This window comes from Mytilus californianus, unplaced genomic scaffold, assembly GCF_021869535.1.
Source record: "Mytilus californianus isolate M0D057914Y unplaced genomic scaffold, xbMytCali1.0.p SCAF_4, whole genome shotgun sequence".
In the NCBI taxonomy this organism is placed as follows: Eukaryota; Metazoa; Mollusca; class Bivalvia; order Mytilida; family Mytilidae; genus Mytilus; species Mytilus californianus.
This window is the reverse complement of record NW_026262690.1, coordinates 33,585,220-33,610,830: the sequence shown is the minus strand read 5'-3', so window position 1 is coordinate 33,610,830 and position 25,611 is coordinate 33,585,220. Positions and strand designations below refer to the sequence as shown.

At 32.3% G+C, this 25,611-nt stretch overlaps 1 protein-coding gene across 1 annotated transcript in view; it reads right to left on the bottom strand.

The window, feature by feature from the left end:
* Positions 1-867: 867 nt before the first annotated feature.
* Positions 868-25,611, bottom strand: part of LOC127737926 (helicase-like transcription factor) — a 70,562-nt gene continuing 45,818 nt past the window's right edge. Inside the window, exons 13-25 of the mRNA XM_052248880.1 lie at positions 23,311-23,577; positions 22,450-22,587; positions 17,500-17,636; positions 17,041-17,184; positions 15,263-15,398; positions 13,968-14,103; positions 13,288-13,467; positions 10,079-10,400; positions 8,711-8,848; positions 7,686-7,798; positions 5,258-5,438; positions 3,638-3,718; positions 868-3,158 (exon numbers count right to left, since the gene is read on the bottom strand). Of these exons, the coding sequence (XP_052104840.1) occupies positions 3,009-3,158; positions 3,638-3,718; positions 5,258-5,438; positions 7,686-7,798; positions 8,711-8,848; positions 10,079-10,400; positions 13,288-13,467; positions 13,968-14,103; positions 15,263-15,398; positions 17,041-17,184; positions 17,500-17,636; positions 22,450-22,587; positions 23,311-23,577 (2,123 nt within the window). The 3' untranslated portion in view covers positions 868-3,008. The remainder of the gene's footprint in view (positions 3,159-3,637; positions 3,719-5,257; positions 5,439-7,685; positions 7,799-8,710; positions 8,849-10,078; positions 10,401-13,287; positions 13,468-13,967; positions 14,104-15,262; positions 15,399-17,040; positions 17,185-17,499; positions 17,637-22,449; positions 22,588-23,310; positions 23,578-25,611) is intronic.

Sequence of the window (25,611 nt, the reverse complement as noted above, 5' to 3'; positions counted from 1 at the left end):
GCCTTTTTACTGACCATTGATTTTATGTTGAAAGTCTTAAAGAAAAAGGTTTTACTACAGGTATCACATAAACTTAACATTTAAAAGATCCATGACAATGATGTCAAAGTCAGAGAAATCCTGCCAGACAGACATGTACACCCTACAATTATACCAAACACCAAATATATAGTTGACCTATTGCTTATGGCAATTGAAAAACAGACCAAAACACAAAATCTTAACATTGACCAATGAACCATCACAATGAGGTCAAGGTCACCTTATACCTGCCAGACAGACATGTACACCTTACAATCATTCTATATACCGAATATAGTTGACCTACCGGTACTGCTTTAAGTATTTGGAAAACAGACCAAAACACAAAATCTTAACCAAGGTCAGGTGAACTCTATCTGACGGACATGTAGACGTTACAAGGAACCTATATACCAAATAAAGTTATCCTTTTACTCATATTAAATGAGAAATTCATGACAAAATTTTTTTTTCCATGCAGTCTCTGAACCATGAAATATGACAAGACGGAAAATTCTTAACACAAGGTATGAAGCATCCATCTACCTTCTGAAATATAAAGCTTTAGTCAATTTTGAAGGGTTATCTATTTGCTGCTATATCGTGCACTTTGAAGCAAGTGATAGTTCTTCACAGGACTTCTACAACTGTAGTCATGAGTTGTAGGGTACCATCCAACATCTTTCTCCTCCAATTAATTTTATCCCAGAAAAGCTGGTACCAATCATTGTCATGCATATTCAAGATTAACACAAACAGAATGAATTGCTCATGAACAAGCAAAGTATGGAAACTTCTTTTCCAAGGTCACAAACCTATATGATGTATATTTAGAATAAACAAAAATATGTTCAAAAATTTATTTTCCAAAAGTAACAAAAATGACTATTTATCTACTTAAACAACTTAGACTAGAAGATTAACAATACTGATATATTTGATTCTGTAATACAATGAAGTGACTTCATTCTTGATATTTATGAAAGTAATTTTATTCTTATTGGTATATGAACCTCAGTTTAACTCTAGTTATGGTGTTAATACCCTTTCTATTTTATTCCCAGCATTTCATCAAGTACTAAACCCCCTGCAACATTTAAAAAAAACATTTGTGTAAAAAATTATAATAAAATTAACATTTCTTCATAAAAAATTATCTTAAAAAGTAAAAAATGTATGACTTTTCTTTTGCATCCCAAACTTGATTTAATCATAAAATGAAATGTTTCCTAATTTAGAATTGAGATACAATGCAATTTATTCTAGAGAAACTTTACCCATGATAAATCATATAGGCTAAACAAATAAAGAGAATTTGTAAAAATATCAATAAAGCACATACATACTTTTTGCATTTGACCCAAAAAGATATAATAGGTTTCCCTGTAAACATTATTTGTTTACGCCTCAAAATGCCAATAATAATGTGTTTTATTGGCACTAATGGATTGTTGATGCTGATAAAATTAGACCTCCCTATATACCCCCCCCAAGTAAAGAAATTCAGTGATTATTTGGCAGAAGTAATATAACATGCTATTGTGGCCTTTCACAAAATCAAATGTAGGGATACACAGTGAATCCACCTGGATATAAAATTATCTTTTGAGTGAGGGGGGTGGGGGGTAGGGATGCATGATCTTATGTTATTTCTTTCAAAATCATTATCAAATGGGCAAATTTACAATGTAACTATATTAATTTCTTCCTATTTCTGCCACTGCTGAGATTTCTAGGAAGTAAAAGGTAATAACAAGGCTTCCAAAATGGTTGTATTGTCCGGACTTGATTGATAAATTATATATTTGACTTGTTGTGCTGAGCTGAATAAATACTATCAAAACAAACCCTACTGTAATACCCTCTCATTACAATGAAGGTGAATAAGCTGAAATTTACCTGTCCAGGCAACAGGTAAACTATTTTGTACCGGACATTGATCGATCTATTTAAAGTTATTTTCTTAAATTTCAGTGGTTTGCATCTAATAAATTTAGTCAAAGAGATTTGAATTATCATAAATACTTATAAAAATATGATTTGACGAAAAATTTGAAAAGGTAGTAATAAAGGTTTTTAAAAGCAAAAATCATCAAAATTACGTTGTTTGAACTAGTACACCTGTGCGCAGGTGTGAGATATAGTTATGCATCCGAATTCTTTAAAAATGTTAAAATCATCATTGATACGTTTGTCTAACGTTCATTTTCAGTATTTTCTTGAAAACGTACACAGATTTAACACAACTGGCTCTGGTCAATGTTTTACCACTGTCAAGTCAACATCCGGTACTAGGAAAATGTACTTTTTAAAAACGAAAGTCAAGTTTTTGACATAGTAATTTTGCACAAATAAAGGGTCTTATGCAGATATTTGTACGCTTATGTTGCACACTTCGAATGATGCAATGTCAATTTAACAGTTTATGCCAGAACATCGAACATAAAAATCGGGATAAGACAAAAATGTCCAGCTGGATCAAATTTTTTTTGGAAGCCCTGGGTAATAAATGATGACTGAATATCAAAGAAGATTCATTTTCCATGTCAGGGCCATATTGATTTAATTTAAAAAAAAAAAAAAGAGACAGGACCATTTTGATCCAAAAACATGCATTCTCCTTTTGCTACCGTTCCTTTATTGTGCCATAGAGAGGAGAATACAACTAATGTAAAATCAACCTAAAGTACATGTATAAAATATCTTGCACTATGTATAAAAAGCACTATAAATCACATCTCTAACTGATGAACAGTTTTAATATGATATATGAACTGTCACCTTTTTCATAGCACCTTAAAAAAATTGCATTCAAATCCCATAAAATAAATCAAGTTTCCACAATTGTTACCTAAAGTAACAAATATGTAAACAAACAAATTAACATTACAAAATGTCCAATCTTCTTATGAATGGCATCTGATGATGATCCCTGTTATCCAATATGCATAAGACACGAAGAGTCAATCCCTGCTCAGGTCTATTTTTTACATATCCATTAAAGCTTTTATATCTTGTATCCTGTTTGTCCTTTTTTCCTCTGCAGTTTGTTTCTTGCCAAAAGCCCCCTGCATCAATTTCCTCTTTTTGTCCTGTAAATCCATCATTCTGCCTTCTACGGAGTCATCAACAACAAACTATAATGATATTTAATATTTAAAAGCATATGTCATCAGAGATTCAAATTTTCAGGGTAATGGAAAAATTAAGTTTTCTCTTTCATAATTACAATTTTTGAATATACAAGTCTAATGAAAATATGCATTTTTTTTTGGTTGTCAAAATTTCACTGTTTTAATGAACAATGAGTTATGAATTCTGCTATACCAGTAATTTACTTTTAACAATATTAACATATTCTCCAAAATATAACTTTTCATAGAACTAAATATTAACAAATGTAAACTAGAGGTACTGCTAAGCTCATAAGATGATATCCCCTTCCCCTGTACTCATTTTTAATGACAACCCCCTGCCCCTTTTATTCATCTTTATTGACAACCCCCGGCCCCTTGAACTTTCATACAGGAATTACTTTCACTGCAAAGAACATCTGGAAATAACTCCTATTTATAACACATTCCAGCGAATTCTAAACAACTTGATATCAGCCTACCTTTGTTATTGTTACATTCCTGGTTTGGCCAAGTCTGTGACATCTATCAAAGCACTGCTCCTCTGTAGCTGGATTCCAGGCCTAGAAAAAAACAGATTACATCATATATAATTTTTATGAAACATATAACCAATTTTAGACAAAACTTGTGCGATATCTTTATCAAACTTTTAATTTGTGTAGGAACCTATTGAACATAGGAATGATTTATATAGGCATCCTTATTGGCCTTCTTGTGCCTTTAATATTGCTCTGCTTGGCTCTTCATAAAATTGCATGTCACAGTTTTTTGACATAAAATATGCTTGACAGGGCCTTAATCAAAGATGTCATAATGTTTGACTCTTAACATATCAAGTTATCTTCCAGTTTGCCCGGTGCATTACATTTGCACGCAAAAATCATTACATTTTACAGGTAAACTCAGGCAAATACAGGTAGAATATATTTATTTTTTTTACTATTATTTATTTATTTAACTATTTACAAGTCTGTCCCTTGTTCACCAACCAGAAGGAAAGGGGGTTTCTAGAAGGATAAGTTTGTTTTTTTATGCACAAGCACCAAGTCCTGGAAATATATACCGATCATATTATTGTATTATCGGAATTTCTCCATCAGATACTCAGTTTTTGATTCTTTCTCACTTCTACCAACAACTGCTGGTGTCTCAAGCCCTCTCAGTTTGATATGTGTGGTAGTTTTGAACTTTTAAAATAATGTCAAGATACACAAAATACATGAAGAATTAATCTGAAAAATATATAATTTGAAATTATAAATATGTTCAAAATTAATTGATGTATTTATCATAAATTATCTTTATATTTACGTGTGTTACCTGTAAAATAAATGCATGCAAATGTAAACAAAACCTGCACACAAACGTAAAAAAAACTAATTAATCCCCAAATGCACGCAAATGTAATGCGCCCAGTTTGCCGACCCAAAATCAATAGGCTACTTTCCCTTTCTTTAACCTTTATAGTAGGGGCGCAATTGGTGATTAAGAATTTGGTTGTAATTTCTACCCCTGCTATCATGTATGAAAGCTTTCTGTTAAACAATCTCAAAAGTTGCATTCACATAGCGTCATTGTGTAAAAGTCCCAAAGTTGCACTTTTTCAAAGCATACAATAGCCTAGCAAACGAGTAACATGTGTTTAAATTTTGTTCCACAAAATTCCAAATATTGTCTATTGTAAGTAAAATATTTATCATATTGATATTGTAAATATCAACTAAACACATTATTTTGAAAAATGAAAAAAAGTTCAAAGTCATTAAAGAGGTAAACCCTAAAATTCTAGTAGAAAATAAAATGAACGAATGCAAATGTAACACTACAAAAAAAGCAATGGATTATTAAATTATTCTTTACAATCATTTTTTGTCTCGGTTTTTCTGACAAGATGTTTTTATTTGTTTGTTTTGGTCATGGTAATTTCTGTAAGCTTTTTTGCATACTATTGATATATTGGATTTCGAAGAATAATACTGTTTTAACTTAAAATTCTGCATGTCATACATTTAATCAGTTAGATTATGTCCCACTTATTGAAAACCATCCTCCATTTTACATTATAACTACTTTTTTATTATAAATAACAGAAATCTTACAGGATCCATAAGGAATACTCTGGAAGCTGCTATCAAGTTGATCCCAACTCCACCAGCTTTTAAAGATAGCAACATAATGGTAGGTGTGCCAAAACTGCTGTTACTGAATTGGGCTATAGCTGTCTGTCTCTGCTTCAAACTCATTGTTCCATCTAACCTCACAAAGTTAAATCCATGCATACTACAATAAGTAATATCACTGTTAATGTTCATCTGTTCAGAAATGGATTGTTGGCTTGCTTTCAAATATTTCTACCATTTAAGATTTCTGTTACCCAGCTTGCCCTTATAGGCATTTTCCCAACATTTTTAAATGCATGCATGATAAATCATCGAACTTTCCCTTTAAAACTTCTTTGGACTATGCAATGATCAATGCTCTGCCACAAATATTTTATTCATGCTGAGAGCATGAACAAGGTCAGCAATAGACAACTTGTCCAAAAATGGAGTTTGTGTGTAATAACATGGGCAAAAACTTTCAACATCAATTGGAATTAGAATGTATTGTGTCCAGTAAAATAATATGCCCTTCCTTGCAGCATTTATCTATCATTAATACAAAATTAAATACTTTCTGACACGATAATCACTGAAACTTGACATTAAGGTACTGTTACAATTTTAACAAATATCATGGAATATGGACATCAGCTATCCTGGCATACTCTTGATGAAATTTCATCCTGATACAACACCTACTACACAAATTATTTTAAAGTAAAAACAAGTGAAAAGCTGACACTGCCACTTGATGCTCCCTGAACTGCATATTGATAGAAAACAATTTTTTTATTTCAAGGTTTCAAAACACCTTTTATATAATAATTCAGAAATTATGCATGCATTTCTTACTGCTATTATTTAACAATGGCCACACATGTTAGATTTATTATTGTGATATCAGATAATGCTGCATGCAACTAACTGTTTGAAATTTTTTTTTTAGGAAATCTGTTACACTCAGAATTTTCTCAATAATAAAAACATTGCAACATTTTTAAATTTACAGTACTAGTATGTTTAGAGAGACAAAAGAAGAAAATGTTCACCTGTATAAAAGGTAAACAAAATCTATTTTTAGTAAAAGTGACCTTTATCTTGGACCCATGGTGCCAAAAATTATTCCTCCCCCTCTCTTTAAATTCCATCTGTACAAGTTTCATTCCAATCATTCAAATGGAACTACAAGTAACCATCTGGAAACCATTTTTTCCAAATTTTTCAATTTTTAGAAACTTGATTGGCTTTATGCCACCTAAGCAAACAGGTTTTTATCGAGGCCATTGAAACAATGACTTTGACCCCAACTTTCTTTGTAATTTCTTTCCCTGCTACCAAGAACGAAAGCTTTGTGTTAAATGGTCTCAGGAGTTGAATTCAAAGTCAAGGTGTCATTGTGTAACAATAGTGAAAACAATAATCAAAGTCAAATGATTCCTGCAAAATTTACTCAATATGACAGTACATTATAATCAAGAAAATGACGACAAATAATCCTACAAAGTGTGAAAGCTTTTGAATAAAAGAATAGAGTTTCAGTGTCCCCCGTGTTGCACATATTTTATCTGTCCAAGGGCAAAAACTAATAAATGTTTTTTGGTTCTTTTAACTTTTTATTAATTTCTTAAAGAAATGTTAGGTTAGGAATTTTATAATAATAATAAATATAATAATGTTTATCATGTTTACTCAGGTAAAGGCAATATATACAAATACATAATAAGATTTAGAATATATAATTAATATTTCCAAGGTGCATAACTCTTTTGATATTACTTGATCAGCACTGATTATTCTTTTAGTCCTCAGCATTGCTGATATAAACCTTTGATAAAAGTTTGATAAAAATCTAGAGACAACTGTATAGTGAGAGCAGTTGCAATGCAATTTTTCATATAATTAATATTTCCAATGGGCACAACTCTACTACAAATAGTTGATCAGCACTGATTTTCAACTTGTCCTAGACATTGGTGATATAAACCTCTGATATAAGTTTGATAAAAATCTGGCAAGAATTGTATGCATGACAGTACTTACAAATGCAATTTTCCATATAATTAATATTCCCAAGGGGCATTACTCTTTTAAAAATAGTTGATTGGTACTGATTTTTTAGTGTGTCAGAGAAATAAGTGATATAAACCTTAGATATAAGTTGATAAAATCTGACAAGAATTATACATGCGAGAGAATTTAAAATTGGAAGGAGGGATGCATGCCCAGTATTTCTATGTCCCCCTCAACAAATCACACAGGGGACAACAAAGGGCATCTAAAGTATTATTAGTCCAACAGATAGATGAATGACTATTACCAATAGAAATTTACAAAACAGCTTTCTCACAATAATCTATTTAAAAAAGTATCAATTTTACTTTAGTCAGATATGCAACAATTAACTTCCCTTTTGCAACATACTTACCCTAAAGGTATTTCTATAAGTGACAACAAGGATGTGAATTGTGAAACAACCAAACTTTTAACTGAGGGATCCTCTTGTCTCAACTTCAACAAGGCATTGATCAAGGCATCAACCTGATGTAAAAGATTTTTGGTTATTTTCATTGAAATAAATATTTATGATAATTCAAAATATATTGTAGAGTCAAAAGTCCTTCATCACTATGTGACAAAGGTTTTCAACTAATATCCTATCCCCACTAAATTTCCAAGCATTAGTACAAACATCCTATCCCAACCTTAACTTTAATATTTTATCCAACTGGATTTCTAAGGATTTGTAATAATATCCTATTCAAACAATACCTTAGCATCATTTATGAGCAGTAGTAATAATATGTTATAATATCCAATTCTGCACAGCTTAGCACTAATATCCTATTCCCACTATACCTTAGAGCTAGATTTTCATTTATCTGTGTTCCCGTGGTCTGTATCTCTCTGCTTAACTCTTCATAAATTTGCATATCACGGCTTTGTGACGTCAAATACGTTAACCTGGCCTAAATAACTTTGATCCAGACATATCACCGACGTCATAATGAAATAATCCACGTTGACAAGATTGACCTGAACTCAAGTCATCTTCACGTTTGCTCAACAACAATATGAAGCCTTTTTGAACTCATGACAACCTGATAATCGGTACATATTAGCACTTATATCTTACCCACAACATACCTTAGCACTAGATTTTCATGTATTAGCACTAATATCCTATCCCCATTATACTTTAGCACTTCTTTTCCAAGAATAAGTATTCATATCCTATCCCTATCATACCTTAGCAGAAGATTTCCAAGGATTAGCACTAATATTCTATCCCCAACATATCTGAGCACTAGATTTCCAAGCATACATATTAATATCCTATCCCCACCATACCTTAGCACTAGATTTCCAAGTATTAGCACTAAATTCTTATCCCCACCATACCTTTGCACTAGATTTCCAAGTATTAGCACTAATATCCTATCCCCACCATACCTTAGCACTAGATTTCCAAGTATTAGCACTAATATCCATTTGTTCTGTGTCTTTCTGTTGATTTAACTCTTCAATTGAAGGTGCAAGCAATTTGTCTGTATCAACATTTCCTCTACATAATGGGCAATGTGGATGAGGCTGAAAAGTTAAACATTGGTATTCCATCATAGTAACATCAGAGGCAAGATATATAACTATACATTACAGAGAAGACATATTTGGTGACCTAGGAGAATAGGATTGCAAAAATGTTTCTATTATGATAATAATAATATAATAGTTAATCTTCAAATTATACTCTCACTTATTTCTCATCATAGAAACCAAAGTGCAGGGATCCAATGCAATAAATTCAGTGTTTTTGGAGAAGTTGATTGCCGATATATTTCTACACAAGGGAATTACTCAATAGTACTTCAATCTTAACTCAAGAACCTAAAATGCAGAGTCAAAAATACAGAATGCACCACAACATTACAATGTGATGGTTTGTTCATTACACTGAGAGAAGTGGAATGCAAATACTAAAATGAAGACTTCCACCAGTTTGACTCATATTTATCTCTTGAAAACTAAATGCTAAAACCAAATTTAAGATGCATAACAACACTAAACAGAGAAGAGGTGTATATTCAACTGAAATCCATTTATAAGTTTTTGAGGACCTCCAGATTGAAGACAATAATTAAAGAAAGTTGGACATTCTTAATACTGTATGCCTCCCACTTTGTTAGTACAGTCAAACTTGTATTAAGTGGTCATTTATGAGAAGTGTTAAAAGTGACCACTCAACAGAGGTGACCTTTTAAAAGTGGTTCCGAAAAATTCCGATTTCCAATATCACCCATGTCTAGGATCTCGGTAAATTGCTTTGGTGTTTTCAATCAGTAGAGTTATAGTTCTTGGAGCAGTGAAATTAAAAATGGTGGATTCCAGCATTGTTAATTGGAAGAAAACGTTTGAGACATGGTATTTATTTTCAGGAAGAAACAAGTGGGTGATACTGTTTTCAATGGAAGGTGTAAGGATTTGAACACAAGGAATTCACAAATCCACCTCTTATTGTAAGTTCTTGGTATAACAGGTTGGTAGTTAAAAACATTAATATTACCATTGTTAAAAGTTGAAATGATAATTTCGTGCAAAAATTAGGTGACCACTGACCACATTACACAGGTGACCCCTAAAAAGAGAAATTATAAAGAGAAAACATGTGGGAGGGTCCAAAAGTGATCTTTAGAGACAGGTGAGCGCTGAAAAGAGGCGACAGTAAAGGCAGGTTTGACTGTGAATTATATATATATATTGTGATACACTAATTTGTTTCAGGGTCTTTCCATTTAAGTAGGAAATATTTCAAAAGTATACCTTTTCTGACTGAATCACAGCATCAATGCATCTCTTACAGAAGACATGTGCACAATGAGTAATAACAGGTTCCTTCAGACCATCTAGACAGATGGCACATTCTTCATCTGAACCAGATCCTAAAACTAATAACAATTTGCTGATTAATTTTTCTCTCAAATGATCAGGAATGGCCTGCCCTGGTTCAAGGTGCCCAACTGTCTCCTGAATTGCTGCTGCTGCTTTTGCAACAAGCAGTGGATGGCAGCACATCTGTCTTAATCTCATCAATATAGCCAAAACATCGCCATAGTTGTGGAGCAATGTCCCTTGAGTGAAGTACCTGAATTGTTAAAATACAATACTGTTAACTGTAAAATATCCGTTATAACACTATATCTTATCATCATTTTATCTGTAAGAATGTGCTTTGATAAAATGGATTTCTTTATCTTGGCATAAAATGATAATACATTTTGAGGAAAATGTTCCATTGGATGATAGAAAAAGTTGCATGGTTTCATCATGGAACGGGATTTATGTAATTCAGAGGATTTGTTGCAAATCAGCAGATCCAAACTAACAACAATATTGCAGTATTTTTATACATATGTACAAAACCAAAAAAAAATGCAAGTCAAATGTTACAAAAAATTTAAATTGCCAGTCAGTTTAATAATAAGAATAATGTGTACAGCACTGACTATAGGGTCCTCCACTAAGGCTTGAGACCATGGCAACTTTTTTGCTTAGGCCACGCCAAATTAATACCTTGTTCGTCGTGAAAGGTCGACCAGAAAAAAGTACTTTTTTTTTAAACCTGCGTCCATCTCTAAATTTAGGAAACAAAAATTTTGATCAGTTGTGCGTTTGAAAGCAACGCCATACAGACATAGAAATTGACATTAAAAACGATCTAGATCTAACATTCACAACATTGTTGTTACAATTTCATCTGCGAAATTTAGTATGATAATCATTCTTAACGTAAGACATGAGTGGAATATTTGTAGTTACAGTGGTAACGCAGGCAAACACATCAGTAGAATATGATTTGGCCAATTCTTTTACCGATTTGTTGGAAGTGCTCCGTGCAAAAACATCAAACTACAAATTATTACGACCCAGGAAATATGACAGCAATTTTATGACCAGCTGCAACTACCATCCCTAAAAGATCGTCGAACCCAAAACAGATTTATCCTCTTCTGCAAAGGCATACACGGTCAAGCCAACCACCTGTTAATGATCTGATCAACTCAACCCGAGAAAAAAACATCTAGGACAACCAAAAAACATGCATTTATATGGCCAACATTTCCTGAGACTGCAAACAAAACCAGACACACTAAAATTCTGCTTCATACCAATACAATTAAAGATTGGAACCTACTACCACTGGATATTTTCACCAAGATTCAAACAGCAGAAGAACCAGCTAAAACTTTCAGTGATATTGTAAGGGGTGTCCCACTAAGTGAATTACTTGACTCATGCTTGGTGAAGTAATATCCTTGAATGATTCACTGTATTGAAAGATTTAAATTGTGACAATATAACATGCATAAGAATAAAAGAGAATCCCAAATGGAAATGAAACTATCATATTGATTTTTTTTTTTTTTTAGAATAAAGGTTTTTCCTTAAAAAATTTGAAATTTATTTATATTTGCTAGTATCATTACCAAGTTATATTTAAATAAAATTGAAAAGGGAAAGGGGAATGTGTCAAAGAGACAACAACCTGCACACAGAGCAGAACACAGCCCAAGGCCACCAATGGGTCTTCAACACAGTGGGAAAATCCAGCACCCAGAGGCTGACTTCAGCTGACCCCTCAACAATAATGTATACTAGTTAAAAGCATGGAAATTGACAAGAATGTTTATGTGATAATTGAATTTAACACATTAATCCGTCTTTACAGTTTACAAAATCTTCTAAAAGAAAAATTGTATGATTGTCAGTGAGACAACCTTCAACCAGAAAACCAAATTTGTTGAGGTTTGCAACTAGTTCACGGTATGGCCTTCAACACAGAGCAATGTCCACATGCATATATTCATGTATATACATGATATATACCTGGTATATAAATTTGATTATCATTAAATTCTACAGGAAAGCAATGACGGAAGTGGAATGTATTGAAATGTTCCTTTTGTTTAGTTAGTATATAACATCTGATGGGTTCATTTGAATGGTATAAATTGGTGTGGTTTTGGAGGACAGTCCTGTATTAATTTTCAGCTTGTTATATACAGAAATATATTTGGTTGTATATACAACTTGAAGCTTTATTCATGCATTTATGCTTTGCATACTTTATTTAAAGCAACATACATTGCATCACTCATAATTTACATTAAATATGGATGCATGCCTGATCAAAGCTGTTGCACTTTTTCATGTTCAGCAGGATCCTATTTATTTGATCAGACTACATAAAGTCGTAGGTTTTGCTACAAGTTAACCATTTTATACTTGGAAATGTTTTGAGAAGATTAAACTGGATGTTAGAGAACAAATAGAGAAGCAAAGTAGGTTAAAATAAGAAATAAGATATGAGATATATAAAATATCAAGCACCGAAACTATGTAAATTTCTAATCGCTCGCTTGCTTAAAATTCTTTTCATAAGATTTTTTTTTTAAATATTTCAAAAATAATACCGCTCGCTAGTAAAAAATTCCTTTGCCTGCCAAAAATCAAATTCCAGAAAGAAAAAAAACAAATAAAAAAATTTCACACTCTAGCTACCCTTTTTCAAAGGAAAGAGTCCGAAGAACTAGAAATTAATTTGGTGTGGCCTTAGTCAATTCTTACTACAACATGATCACATAAATAGATTCCCCATTTCCACTCTGGAAATCTAAATACTTTCATAAATCTAATTCAGAAAGTTTTAAAAGATTAAGCTCCATAACACTAAATATGGTTACATCTGATTCTAGGTTTTAAGATTCAGTCATGGAGAATTTTTTATTCATTTTTTCTTCTACCTATATACTGCCCCTTTTAATTCTATAATAATAAGAAACTTTAACTTTTCTGTACAAGTGAAAAAATTAACTAAAAGTATCATATACATGATATATGAATGTCATTTTACAATATATATTGTATTCAAGGTACTAACTTCTATCAACGTAATTATCATTAAGCCGGGACAAATATTATATGAAAAATTTATTCATGTCACTAGTTACAAATTATTTATATAGTTTTACCTGCTGACAATTATTTTTCCTTCCTTCTGCATGGCTTCATAAACTGATCTTTCCTCTTCACTCAACTGGACATGTTCAATGAAAACATTCCTTTCAGGTAAATCTACTATTGGTTTATCATTTATCTTCATGGTCTTTGTTCTCCTCATAGCTATCGCTCCCATTAGATGCTGGACTCGTCTGTAAAAATGTTAATCATAAGAAAACAAGAAAATATTTTAGCACAACCCACAAGTTCCTTGCCTGTATGCATTTTTGATAGTAAAGTGCAATTTTTAAAATTGAATTGGCAATACTGTAACATATAAAATATACAACACATTAAGTCAATGAAACCATGACTGATGGTGCAGGACCAAATAATCTCCATGGAATTGAGATGTGCCAATAGTAATACCATTTCAAATATCATTGACTCATTATTATGGGTACATCTTTAGCTGACAACGGAAACAGGACACCTAAGTCTTGCCTTTGAGACTGCGTTGTGGCCAGACATAAACCATTTATTTGCATTCTAGTCTTTTCTTATACATGAATAATTTTTTTATGCATAAAAACAAGAAAATCTTTTCTTTTTATATTTTCTCTGTGAATGTTCTTTCTTATATCTGCTTTTTTTCCTTATTCTAATTTAAGAGTAGCATAGTTATAAATAAAAAAAAAATATTTTGATATACTTGAGAGCATTGTCATTTCCTTCATTTAGGGGTCTTTCTATGGCTCTGTTCCACCATTGTTTATCTGTAAATGGACTGATCTGTAAAAAGTTTACCAATGACCAAAGATCCTTCATGGAATTTTGAATGGGAGTACCTATAAATAGACAGTAATTTATCATACACCTATAGCTAGTAGTAAATACAAATACAATCAATGGCAATCTGTTTTGCATCAGCCATCTGTGATAATATCAATTTCAGTTACAGTTGTACAGGCTTTAACAAACCCTTTCGAAACAAGCTTTATCAAAACATCTGTTTTAAGTATATTTTCAGGTGTATATATGATATGGCTTTTTTTTCTTGTCAATAAAAAATGCTATTTAAACCCTCAAGCAATAAAATCCTTTGAGCAGCGCTCTTTGGATTATATTGGGTGTCTCAGGTTGATATTAAAGGGATATTGAAATAGAATATTCTCTATACAATCTACAAACTTATATCTTCTTTTCTGACAAACATCAGATAAAATTCTATTCAGTACTAATCATTAATTCAATGTCATTTTGATATATTACATGTTTGAGGGGAATATGAAGGAACAAAGAACCATGCAACCAGTCTATAAAGGGCACCTATGGAAAAGCAGACAGGTGCCCTTCATAAAAATATTGTTGGATGGATAAACATTACTTTATATTGTGCCTTTTATCATCTTTGCAAAATTTAAAACAGAATAATATAGGTGTGGGTCAAAGGGCTTAAAATATTTCCAAATGATTTTGGTTATCTGTTTTGACTTTTTTAAACTGTCAATTTATGCCAGAATTCATGGCAAAGAGGAACCTGTATCCAGAGTTTTACAGCATAAACAACATGAAATGTCCTTACTGATTTAAAAAAAAAATGTATAAGAACGAGTCAAGGAATGCAACAGTTAGAACTCATAAAGGGTTTTAAAGTTCACATCGTAATAAACATGTGAAATAAGTTTCAAGTTGATGTGACCACATCTTGGTGGTAAAGTATCTTTCCCATTTTTTTTTAACCTGATCCAGGACGGACTACCAAATGGACACAGACCAGAAAACATAATGCCCCTCTACTATCATAGGCAGGCGGGTCATAAAAAATATACTTAAAACTGTTATCCCCAATTAAGTTCTTGCACGTATTTGGAAAGAGTACAAGAGTACTCCAGTATTGATTCCCCAAAAATTGTCATCCCTAATAAAAACAAAAAAACATCATTAAGAATAATCAATGTACGCATATCGATCAAAGTTAAAGAATGGCAAACTTTGAATCTTTACCCGTCAAAATCCATTTTCTTTCAGCTTTGAGAGCACAAATAGCTTTTGTCTGCTGTGCATTTGGATTTCTTATAGCATGTCCTTCATCCAATACTATCCTCAACCATTCCACCTTCTGAAGTGGGTTGTTATTTCCCTGAAAGATATCAATTTTGATTACAAAAAAACAAGGAAGAAATAATCTCATTTTGGCTCAAAATCCATCAAAATACAAAAATCTAGAGAAGGAATCTCCAAGAGGCATGTGTCCTCGACTTGAATCCTATGTATAACAACTCAAAACAGAAAATTTTTCACAAGAATAATCCTGGGGTACAATACTCTGACAGAGACTAGGTTTCAGTAACATCTGACACCAGGATGCTTGGTAAACTAAAAGACAATAGTTTGTGTTCAATCCCCAAAAGTATCTTAAATGTATCATTTACCTTATTTGATAAAAATCCTTCACATAATTTTTCAAATTGTTCACAGGATATAGTGGTGGCCATATTTAAGAGGTGGCAGAAATCATCAAGTACAACTCTTGAAGAGGACCACCAATGTATTACTAGATCAAAGATTGAAAGCCACTGGTCCTTCACATGAAACAAAAGTCTTATTTTTGATGAACCTGTAATTTTTAGTAGACACCAACCAATGTATTTCAAGGTGAAATTTATTAAACTAGCTCATCAACTTGTTTAGTATATTATTCGGATAAATAAAATTCCAGTAGCATTATGAGTGCATAAGCAGAGATGTGAACTTTATGAATTCATGGTAGAAGAAATAGGTTTTTGAGTCATAGAAAACTTTATTTGAATTGAGTATATTATAATTCATAAACAGTGAGGGACAAAATCAAAATTCTAAAATACACGGTAAGATTAAGCATATCAAAGAACCCCAATATTGCAAGATTATTTAAACCCCATTGAAATTGGTCAGAAATAAGCAATTCAAACAAAGTTTTGAAAAACTGCTTGTTTTTTACCCCTTTTTGGTCCCTTATTTCTAAGCACATACTGCCATAACCCCCAAATACAACCCAACCTTCCTTTTGTGGTATGAAACCTTGTGGTACAATTTCATACAAATCCATACACATATACTCAAGTTATTCTCCTCAAAAAGAAAAATAATTGCTTTTGGCCAAAAATTCTTAAACAGTTAGGGCCATTACCCCCAATATCGATCCCAACCTTCCTTTTGTGGTATGGAACCTTGTGGTACAATTCATAGAGATCCATACACTTATACTCAAGTTATTGTCTGGAAACCAAATGTCTTTGGACGACTATGACGACATCCCTATACCATTATACGGCCACAAATTATGACAGTCGTATAAAAACTGTATTCTATTCTGAAACTGACAAGAAGACTGTTCCACAGGGTAGTTGCAACATATTTGAACATTTTTTTAACCTTAAGTAGATATTCTTATACTGGGGACATCTTAAATGTTACTGTATATAAAAGAATACTTGGTAGTTTTAAATTTTAGAAGACTGTTCACACATGAAGGAGCGATATTATTCACAATTTTAGTTTCTATAGCCATTTATTCCAGATTCTGCATACCATCAGAGATGATACCTTAGCCTTATCACAAGCAGTAATTATGTGGAATTGTAATCACCATTTATTACTATTATTTACATTTTCAAGGTGTACAAGTTCCCTCCCCCCCAAACAAAAAATATTTAAAGTTTTTTCAGGAGATATAGTTTTAAAGGTTGGAAAATTGATGTTTCTTTAACCTTGTTACCCTACAAGACTGAGAAGAGAATTACCTTTGCATCAGCAGTAACTGTAGAGTAAGTAGTCAGTACTATGTCCTGTTGACCAATAATTTTGGGATCTTTAGTTCTGCTGGACCCATAGTATGTGTATATATCAAGATGTACATTTTCATGGATATGATCTTCAAACTGGTCCTATTAATGATCAATAAAAAGATGCATGTTAGTATAACCTAGTGTTAAAGTACCACAATAGACACTCTGACATGTATTAACAGAATTGCAATGATTTGATCATATCAAAAATTCAGGAAACATAGTTCTGGGCTGACCCCCTAAAATAAACAACTTCTTAGTGCCAGATCGAAGCATTCAAAATCTATGTTCAAGATTTTTGTGACCTAATATTACAAATTTACCTCTTCTCAATATAAGTTCATAATCAATATATGTATACATAGATGATCTCTGAATTATCCCTTCCCAGGAGATCTTTGTATCGCATCTTACCAGCCAGTTATTTAAAACAGACAATGGTGAAATGATAAGAGTACTTCTTGGTCCAGTTGTCTCAGTTCTTCCTGTACCAGAACCACACTCACTTGAGGAAGCATTACCACCTAAAACTTCTAAATCATCCAAAGGATCTGAAAAAAGTTCAATAGATAAATGATGCATTTTCAATAATGTACCAAATAAGTAAAATTTATCATTGCATGCAAGAAACATTGGCACATTCCTAAAGAGATAGGATCTAGGAGCACATACATGAGCAGAATAATCTTTAATTATTCAATTTTGATAACTAACTTCCTCTTCAAAAACCTGTCTTGTCTAATTCAAATAATTAAATAAAATTTGAAAATGGGTTGAAAATGCTTTTATGAACTTAAGTTATGAAGAAAAAGTCTTCTGACATCAGAACTATATATTATTTAGATTGAAAGATAGTAGAGAATTTATATTTTTCATTTACAGAGATTTCATATACATGTACATGTATATCTGCCATGGGTATCAAAATTCACAAACTTTCATTCCTTACAAATCAGGTCAGGTTTGTTAAAAAGTATGAATAAAAGGATTGATTAATTGTTTTTTGCTTTATGTCTAACAGCAAATATTTCATTCATGTTCAGGACGAGAACAAAATTAACAATAATAAACTGTTGACACAGAGACATGTCTCAACTGTCAGCAGAAAATTTAAAAAAAAGACAATCCAGGCCTCTACATTATCATTTTTTCAACTTGTCCATTCCAGCAAGTTGGAAGAAAATCAACTTGTCAGACTTCTAAAGTAACTTGCCAAAATCAAAAGTTAAAAAAATAAAAAAAATGCTGTGAGTGTCCGTACCTACAGACACATTTATTAGATCATGTACAAGCTCTATATTTCTCAAGCGTTTCAGATGAATATTAATAAAGACATTCGCTTTAGCTGTTAACAAGTATCTGAAAATATGCTTCTTGTTAATATTTTTTTTAACGGAAATTGACTTCCGTTATTATGCATGCTTGCAATAATGGTAAAATCCAAGTAAAAATGAAAAATGATGATGCAATTAATCACGTAATACGCTCATGCAATAAAACCTGAGGAAATCCAAATTTGTTTACCTGAAAGTATGTTTACTAGCAATATATATTTGTCAAAGAAGCCAATTAATTATTGAATGCAAACCAATGTACTTAAATTGAAAATTGTGCCAACTTATTAACTCTTTAGAAATAATATAAACTCATTAATTGTAGGTCAATAAAGGAAATTTTTCACTTGTCCCATTGGACAACTAATATGTTGATTCTACCTGTCTGACACCTACTTTTATTTGTCCCTGACAATCAGACAAACTGTAATGTTGAGCCCTGCAATCTGATTGAAATAGTTGTCAAACTGATATGTACTGATGGTAATGCAACTTTATATAAAATATCATTGATCTGTCTCAAGATGTTCCTATGAAACTGACTTAAGCAGAAAACTTAACAATTGTTGACGCATCTGCCACCAGTAGGATCTGCAAGGTAGGGATTGACCGGGATGAAGGGTGGGAAATTTGGATATGGACATATGGACGTATGTTTTGCCTAGCAACAAGCTATCTAAGGACCCCAAAGAATTATTGTTGCAAGGGTCCTTTACATGCAGAGAGCATGTCTTTTTTTCTTAACAAGGCATCAGGTTTACCATCTCCTTTCTGCCTGGACATTGCTGCATAGCCAAATGGTTGGCCCACTTTAGGAAAGGTTTTAAAGCCAGAACAGATTACCATATTTCAATACAACAGTCATCCCTTGAGAGATTATACATCAATGAGACAGCAACCCAACAAAAATGGCCAAAGGACATGTCAAGGGCAAAATACTGCTTTAACAATAGACAGGTGTATAAAAAGGTCACTTTTTCTGCATTGTACTTTTTGTAATTCTAAGTCAATGTTGTTTTAATGACACCAAACACTGTTATTCAACAATAATTCTATTATGACGACTTATACTTCGTCAATCAGTATAGTCACAGTATATCTACTTTTAGCGCAAACGCAGGAATACATATTTATACGACCAAGTAAACTTACTTTGTTACAGTAAAAAACACCTTTTAGGTAGGCCATGCATCAATTACAATACGGTTATCTCGATTCTAATAGTGCACAATAAACAAATCAGTCCATTTCAGTTATTTTGGTTTTAAATTTCATAAAACGAAAAATTCCGCTAAATCTTGTCATCGCCTTTGGCAACTAAACAAGGTGACGTCATATGTATGCAGCCGGCATCAAATGCAAACACCAACCGTTCTCAGGCCTCTTGTACGCCTCAGAATGTAATAAAATTGGATAAAAAGAACAATTTAAGGTGAAAATGTGAGTTTTTTTATTTATTATCATACGTTCAGGTAAAATGTACCAGCCAAAACAGTATTGTGTGTGCAGCCGTAGATTTGTTTTCATTTAACCATGGGTTGGGCATTTATATTCGTATTTTACCACTCGCGATAAATATACAACTTTAAAGCGTATCAAGAATAAACTGTCAACTCAGATATGTCTCAACTGTGTTTGACAGTATATAAAATGTAAATGTTGAAATTTAAATACCAACAATATAACATGTAAACTATATGCAAAACTCTGCCAGAAGTAGCATGCGGAAGTCTCACCTCTGCTACTTTGTAGCTGTATGAATTTTTGTTTCCGATCTATAAAATCACTTTAATGGTAAGATTTTCCCTTAATTTAAAATTTATACTTTAATTTCACTGATAAGATGTCTATTTTGTTGTTGTTGGGTTCCAGTCTCATAACAGTTTGCCTCATATTTCTTTATTCATATACTGATTATTTTAAGTTATTTTTATGTCCGTTTTCGTTTCCATTCTCCAACTTTAGTTTGCCTCAACCAAATGTTATGAAACTATACACAATGCTTATTACCACAAAACACAGATCAAGTTTGAATTTTGGTGGCGTCACTTTTACCGTTCTAGAGTTATGCCCCTTTACAAATGGAAAAATTGCTGAATTTTTCATTTCCGTTCTCTCATTTTAGTTTGCCTCAACCAAATGTTATGAAACTTATACACAATGCTTATTACCACAAAACACAGGTCAAGTTTGAATTTTGGTGGCGTCACTTTTATGCCCCTTTACAACTGGATAAATTGCTGAATTTTTCGTTTCCGTTCTTTAACTTTAGTTTGCCTCAACCAAATGTTATGAAACTTATGCACAATGCTTATTACCACAAAACACAGGTCAAGTTTGAATTTTGGTGGCGTCACTTTTATGCCCCTTTACAAATGGATAAATTGCTGAATTTTTCGTTTCCATTCTTTAACTTTAGTTTGCCTCAACCAAATGTTATGAAACTTATGCACAATGCTTATTACCACAAAACTCAGATCAAGTACGAATTTGGGTAGCGTCACTTTTACCGTTCCTATGTAATGTCCCTTTATAATGTTATATGCAAGCGGGGGTATCATCTGTGTCCCACGGATACATTCCCCATTTATTTGAACTAAAGATAGAAGACATTTTTTCAATTTGTCTGTCATTGCAAAAGTGCATTACACTTACAGATACAAAAAGACAAATTTTACACAGGTTTGGTTGACTGTAATTAACATCCAGTGACAAATATTTCATTAATATTCAGAAAACAAATACAATAATTCAATAGATATGATTTCCAGAGTAGGTCGACTAGGATGCCACTTGAAAAGAGTCTCACTTCAGACATGGTAAAAAATGTTGCCTTGTAAAAGTTCAGTTACGGACCACTCAAAGAGATCTTGCAATTGTTCTAAAACGAGAAGACAATGTGGCATGCTCCCTACACTCTTGCTGCACTGGGTAGTGGATTTAATGCCCCCATTCTGACTTAACATTGTTTTGCATTGGCGAGTCCAGGGATGACCATATTCCAATATCCCATTTAACATCCTCAAAAAAATTAACTCGATAATCATAATCATGAAAGATTACATACTAGGTATTTGCACTGGGTTAAAATTATAAATTGACAAAACTAGGTTAGAAATTTAAGTTCAGACAGGACTTACCTAAGCAAATATAACGGACATAATCATGATTATCTCTAATACAATTTTTGTACAGATTCAAAGATTAGCTAAGACTTGTAACTTTACAGATTCAAGATTAGCTAAGACTTGTAACTTTATATGCATGGATAGATTATAACTGCATCATATGAATATAGAAACATGCAAGTGAGAAGAAGAGCACAATTGGTTCCCATGGAATGTCAAATTTCTGTTGAAAAACAGATTTACTATATATTATCAAAGCAACACATATGTTGTCAAGTTGTCAATACAACAAATTAAGCATTATGTCATTTTAAAGTTCTAATATCTGTTTGAATCAAGGCTTTTTTTCTAAAGTATAATTTGCTCGTTCCTACAAACAAAATACGTGTTTCTGCTTTGATCTTTTATATAAAAAAAAGATAGATACTATAAGTTATCTACGTTCATATCCGTAAATATGGATATTTTAACACCCTGAAGTATCCCGAGGTAATGGATAGCAACGTACGGGTATATGGGTTACCAACACCCAGGGGCTATGGGTTTTGTAACGACGTGCGTTATCCAATCAAAATCCTAGAAATATACTAAGCCGGGGATAACTTCTTTTATTCTGTCTATAAGTTAATGATAATGCATACGCATGTAAAGTGTAAACATTTCTAATGTTTGGAACCATTTTCACTTTATACTATGGAATACACATGCATTCTATCTTACTTTGACCTTCTCTATCTTTCTTTCTCGGTCAAAACTTTGTTGAGGCAGTTGCCTCATTGCCTCAAGAGAAGCTACGCCACTGTTAACTACACCATTCTGATACTAACTGTTGTCTGTAAAACAAATGTCCACTAGAACCTCAAAACATATATATATATAAATAATTAGAACAGTATTTATACCGGATTCCAAAACCATGACAGGTTGTTCTGCAGGGTCAGGTAAGTCTTCATAACATGTACTTGAGGCTGGTACTTTTACAGACTTGATAGTTTCAGTCTTCAGATTACATCCTGCATTTTGGTCAATTTTTTTGGACTCTAAAAAATATAGCAATGTATATAAGCATTTTCAAGAATAGGTTCTCCATTTGTTTGGTTGACAGATTTAGACCAATTTCTACTGTACTTAAACGTTGATAACCAGCAATTTTATTAAAGCAAATTAAAGAAGTATTTCAGCATGTGCTATCTTTATCTATATCTGTGAAAGTATACCAACTTCTAATATGTGGGGCGACAAACACATATTATAGATATAAGAATGGAACACTGAAAACTCAAGGATAGTGATTGAAGCCATCACAAAGAGCTGAGTTGCATGTAAACAACTGATTGTGATTCAATTTAAAAGTAACCAGGGTTATTCTATTACAACATAGCTTATACCAGATCATTCTTCCCTGCATGCCAAACACTTTTTAGAAGTGGTGAATAATTGTACCAAGTTTCATTAATGAATTCCAATGGGGTTAAAAGGTTTAAATGATTTGTGACGAACACAGACAGACAAGATGATTACATAAGGCCTTCAACCAATTAAACACATATTTTTTGTGATGAAGGCTATATTGTTTTAAGATTTGTAATGAATTGTGAATATCTTCCACAAATAACAGCTATAACTAAATGCATCCTTATTGTTTTGCTTTCATTCTATATCTATAAAGTATGTGTTGTTTACTAAAGTTCCCCACTGGTTATTCTCATTTTCTCAACACCAAACATTTTCCTTCTTAATGTATCGTAATTACACATACTTACCTGAACTAATAACAAAGTTTTTAGCAGCTTTGATGACTTTATGTCTTTGTCCAAATGCTTCAATACCTATACTCTTTAAATCATCATGTCCCATCTCAACCAATATATCTATTGAAATCTGTTCCCTTTCAAATATTTCTTTTAGGTGGAGTAATTCTACACTTTTCAATAAAGTCACTATGCAGTCTTCTTTGACAGAATCATGTTGTTTTCTGGATTCATCAACAGTTGGAGTAGGCTTTTTCTTTTCACAAGGAATAATTGCCACTGTTAAAGGTCAAAGTATGACTATAGTATAATGAAAATTTACAGAATATCTTGATAATCCATCAAACTGAGGTCAATGTCACATAATCCCAATCAGATGGACATGTATCCTTACAATGATTCTATATAGCAACATATTGTAAAACTATAATTTAAAAAAGTAACTGAAAATTTGAATAATAACAAAAACTTAAAGGGGCACTAGCTGTCAAATTCACGTTCACCGATTTGACTCAAATTCTCATATTTGATTTATATTCATGTAAAACATTTATTCAAATTATAAAAAGTCTCAAATAAACAATTTACAGGACATGGGCTCGATAATATGTAGCTTTGTTTCGTGTGTATTTTAGTATTGACGCCATCTAATTAACTATTGAGTTGACCTCCGATGGTCATATAAGCGATATAAACATAAATATAGATAAAAATAGAAAGTGAAATCGTGCAATTGGATTTTTCTAGGTCTGTTTAATTTCATATTATAGATTAAAAATATATGTTATTCATCGTTTTTACCTGTATAAGAATTATTTCATGTGGATCTTATCAGTCAATCAAATGAATTACCTTTGTTTCACTTTCAATGTTGACATTCTTTTCCTTTAAATAACTGAACACGCACAATACATGCGTTATCCATCTCAAGCTAAGGGGTTAAATTGAGGTTTACATTTATATGGATTCAATGAGGTCCAATTATTTACTTGCAAGTGAATAATTCATCTTCAATGTTTCTTAGCTTAATTTGACAAAATTGGACCATACTGGCTGCTAAAAGCAAATTATTATTTCACTATTTCACTTTCATTAATAATTAAACAAAAAAAAATCATACTTCAGATTTTTTATATATCTCGTAGCTAGTGCCCCTTTAAAGCTGATCAATGAACTATGGAAATCAGGTTAAAGTCAGATGAACCCTGTCAGACAGACATGTATTCCTTACAATCATTCTTTACAACACATGCAGTTGACCTATAAATTACCTTATTAAAGTGAGAATCTGATAAAAACATGAAAACTTAACATTGATGAATGAACTATGAAAATGGGAGTATTTAGATTCAATACATTATTGATTGTTATATATGCTAGCTGTTAGTTTCTTATTGTTCTAATTAAAACGCCTGCACCTCTCTTTTAGTCATTTAACTTAGCAATCAATCAAATCCCTCGAAATTTGAATCTGTTATGTCTGTGATTTATTGTTGACCAATCATTATTGGTTATTCATATTTCCAGGCCTTGTCTAGACCAATCAGATTTAAAGCTCAGTTTGCATCCCAGCATCTTTCAGGCATTCAAAAATTTTACTTGCAGCAGTAAACATCGTTTTAGCATTAGAAATATTGGCGTCTCTTTTCCCACTCTCCACATCCTTGGCTATTTTAGTTCATTTATTTTGTGTGTTAATAAAGAGTTACTATTATTTGTATACTGTACATTTCATTGTTATGCATACTGTTATGTTGTGAATTGATGCTGTAGTTTAGCTATGTTCCACAGTATTTAGAATTTTCTGTGGAGAACCACTTTCGCTCATCTTTTATTCAATTCTAGATCATCACTAGTCATGCTTATTTTTGCCTTATATGGCTACAGCATACCTGCCAACCTCTGAAACCTTCAAAGAGGGAGATCTCCCCATCAGCTATGACAGCTAAGGGGGAGATTTTGCGCTAACGGCATTTGCAAGTTAAATATATGACCTGTTTATTTATTCATCTATAAAACACCAATAAGAGTTAATAAATATACTTTATTTCTTCAATTCATGGTTATAATCTATACAAGGGTTATTTTTTTTACCTTTTTCAATACCTTCGAGTCTCACAACTCATAACATTCCATATTTTGATTATGCTGTGAATCTCACACTAAGCATACCGGTACTTTTAAATGTCGTACAGACAACTAGAAGCAACCGAAAAGTTGATTGAACATAATGTGCAAAATGAAGAATCATTACCGATGAACTTAGTCGTAAAAATTGAAAATCTTAAATCAAATCTGCTTGCAATTTGTAGT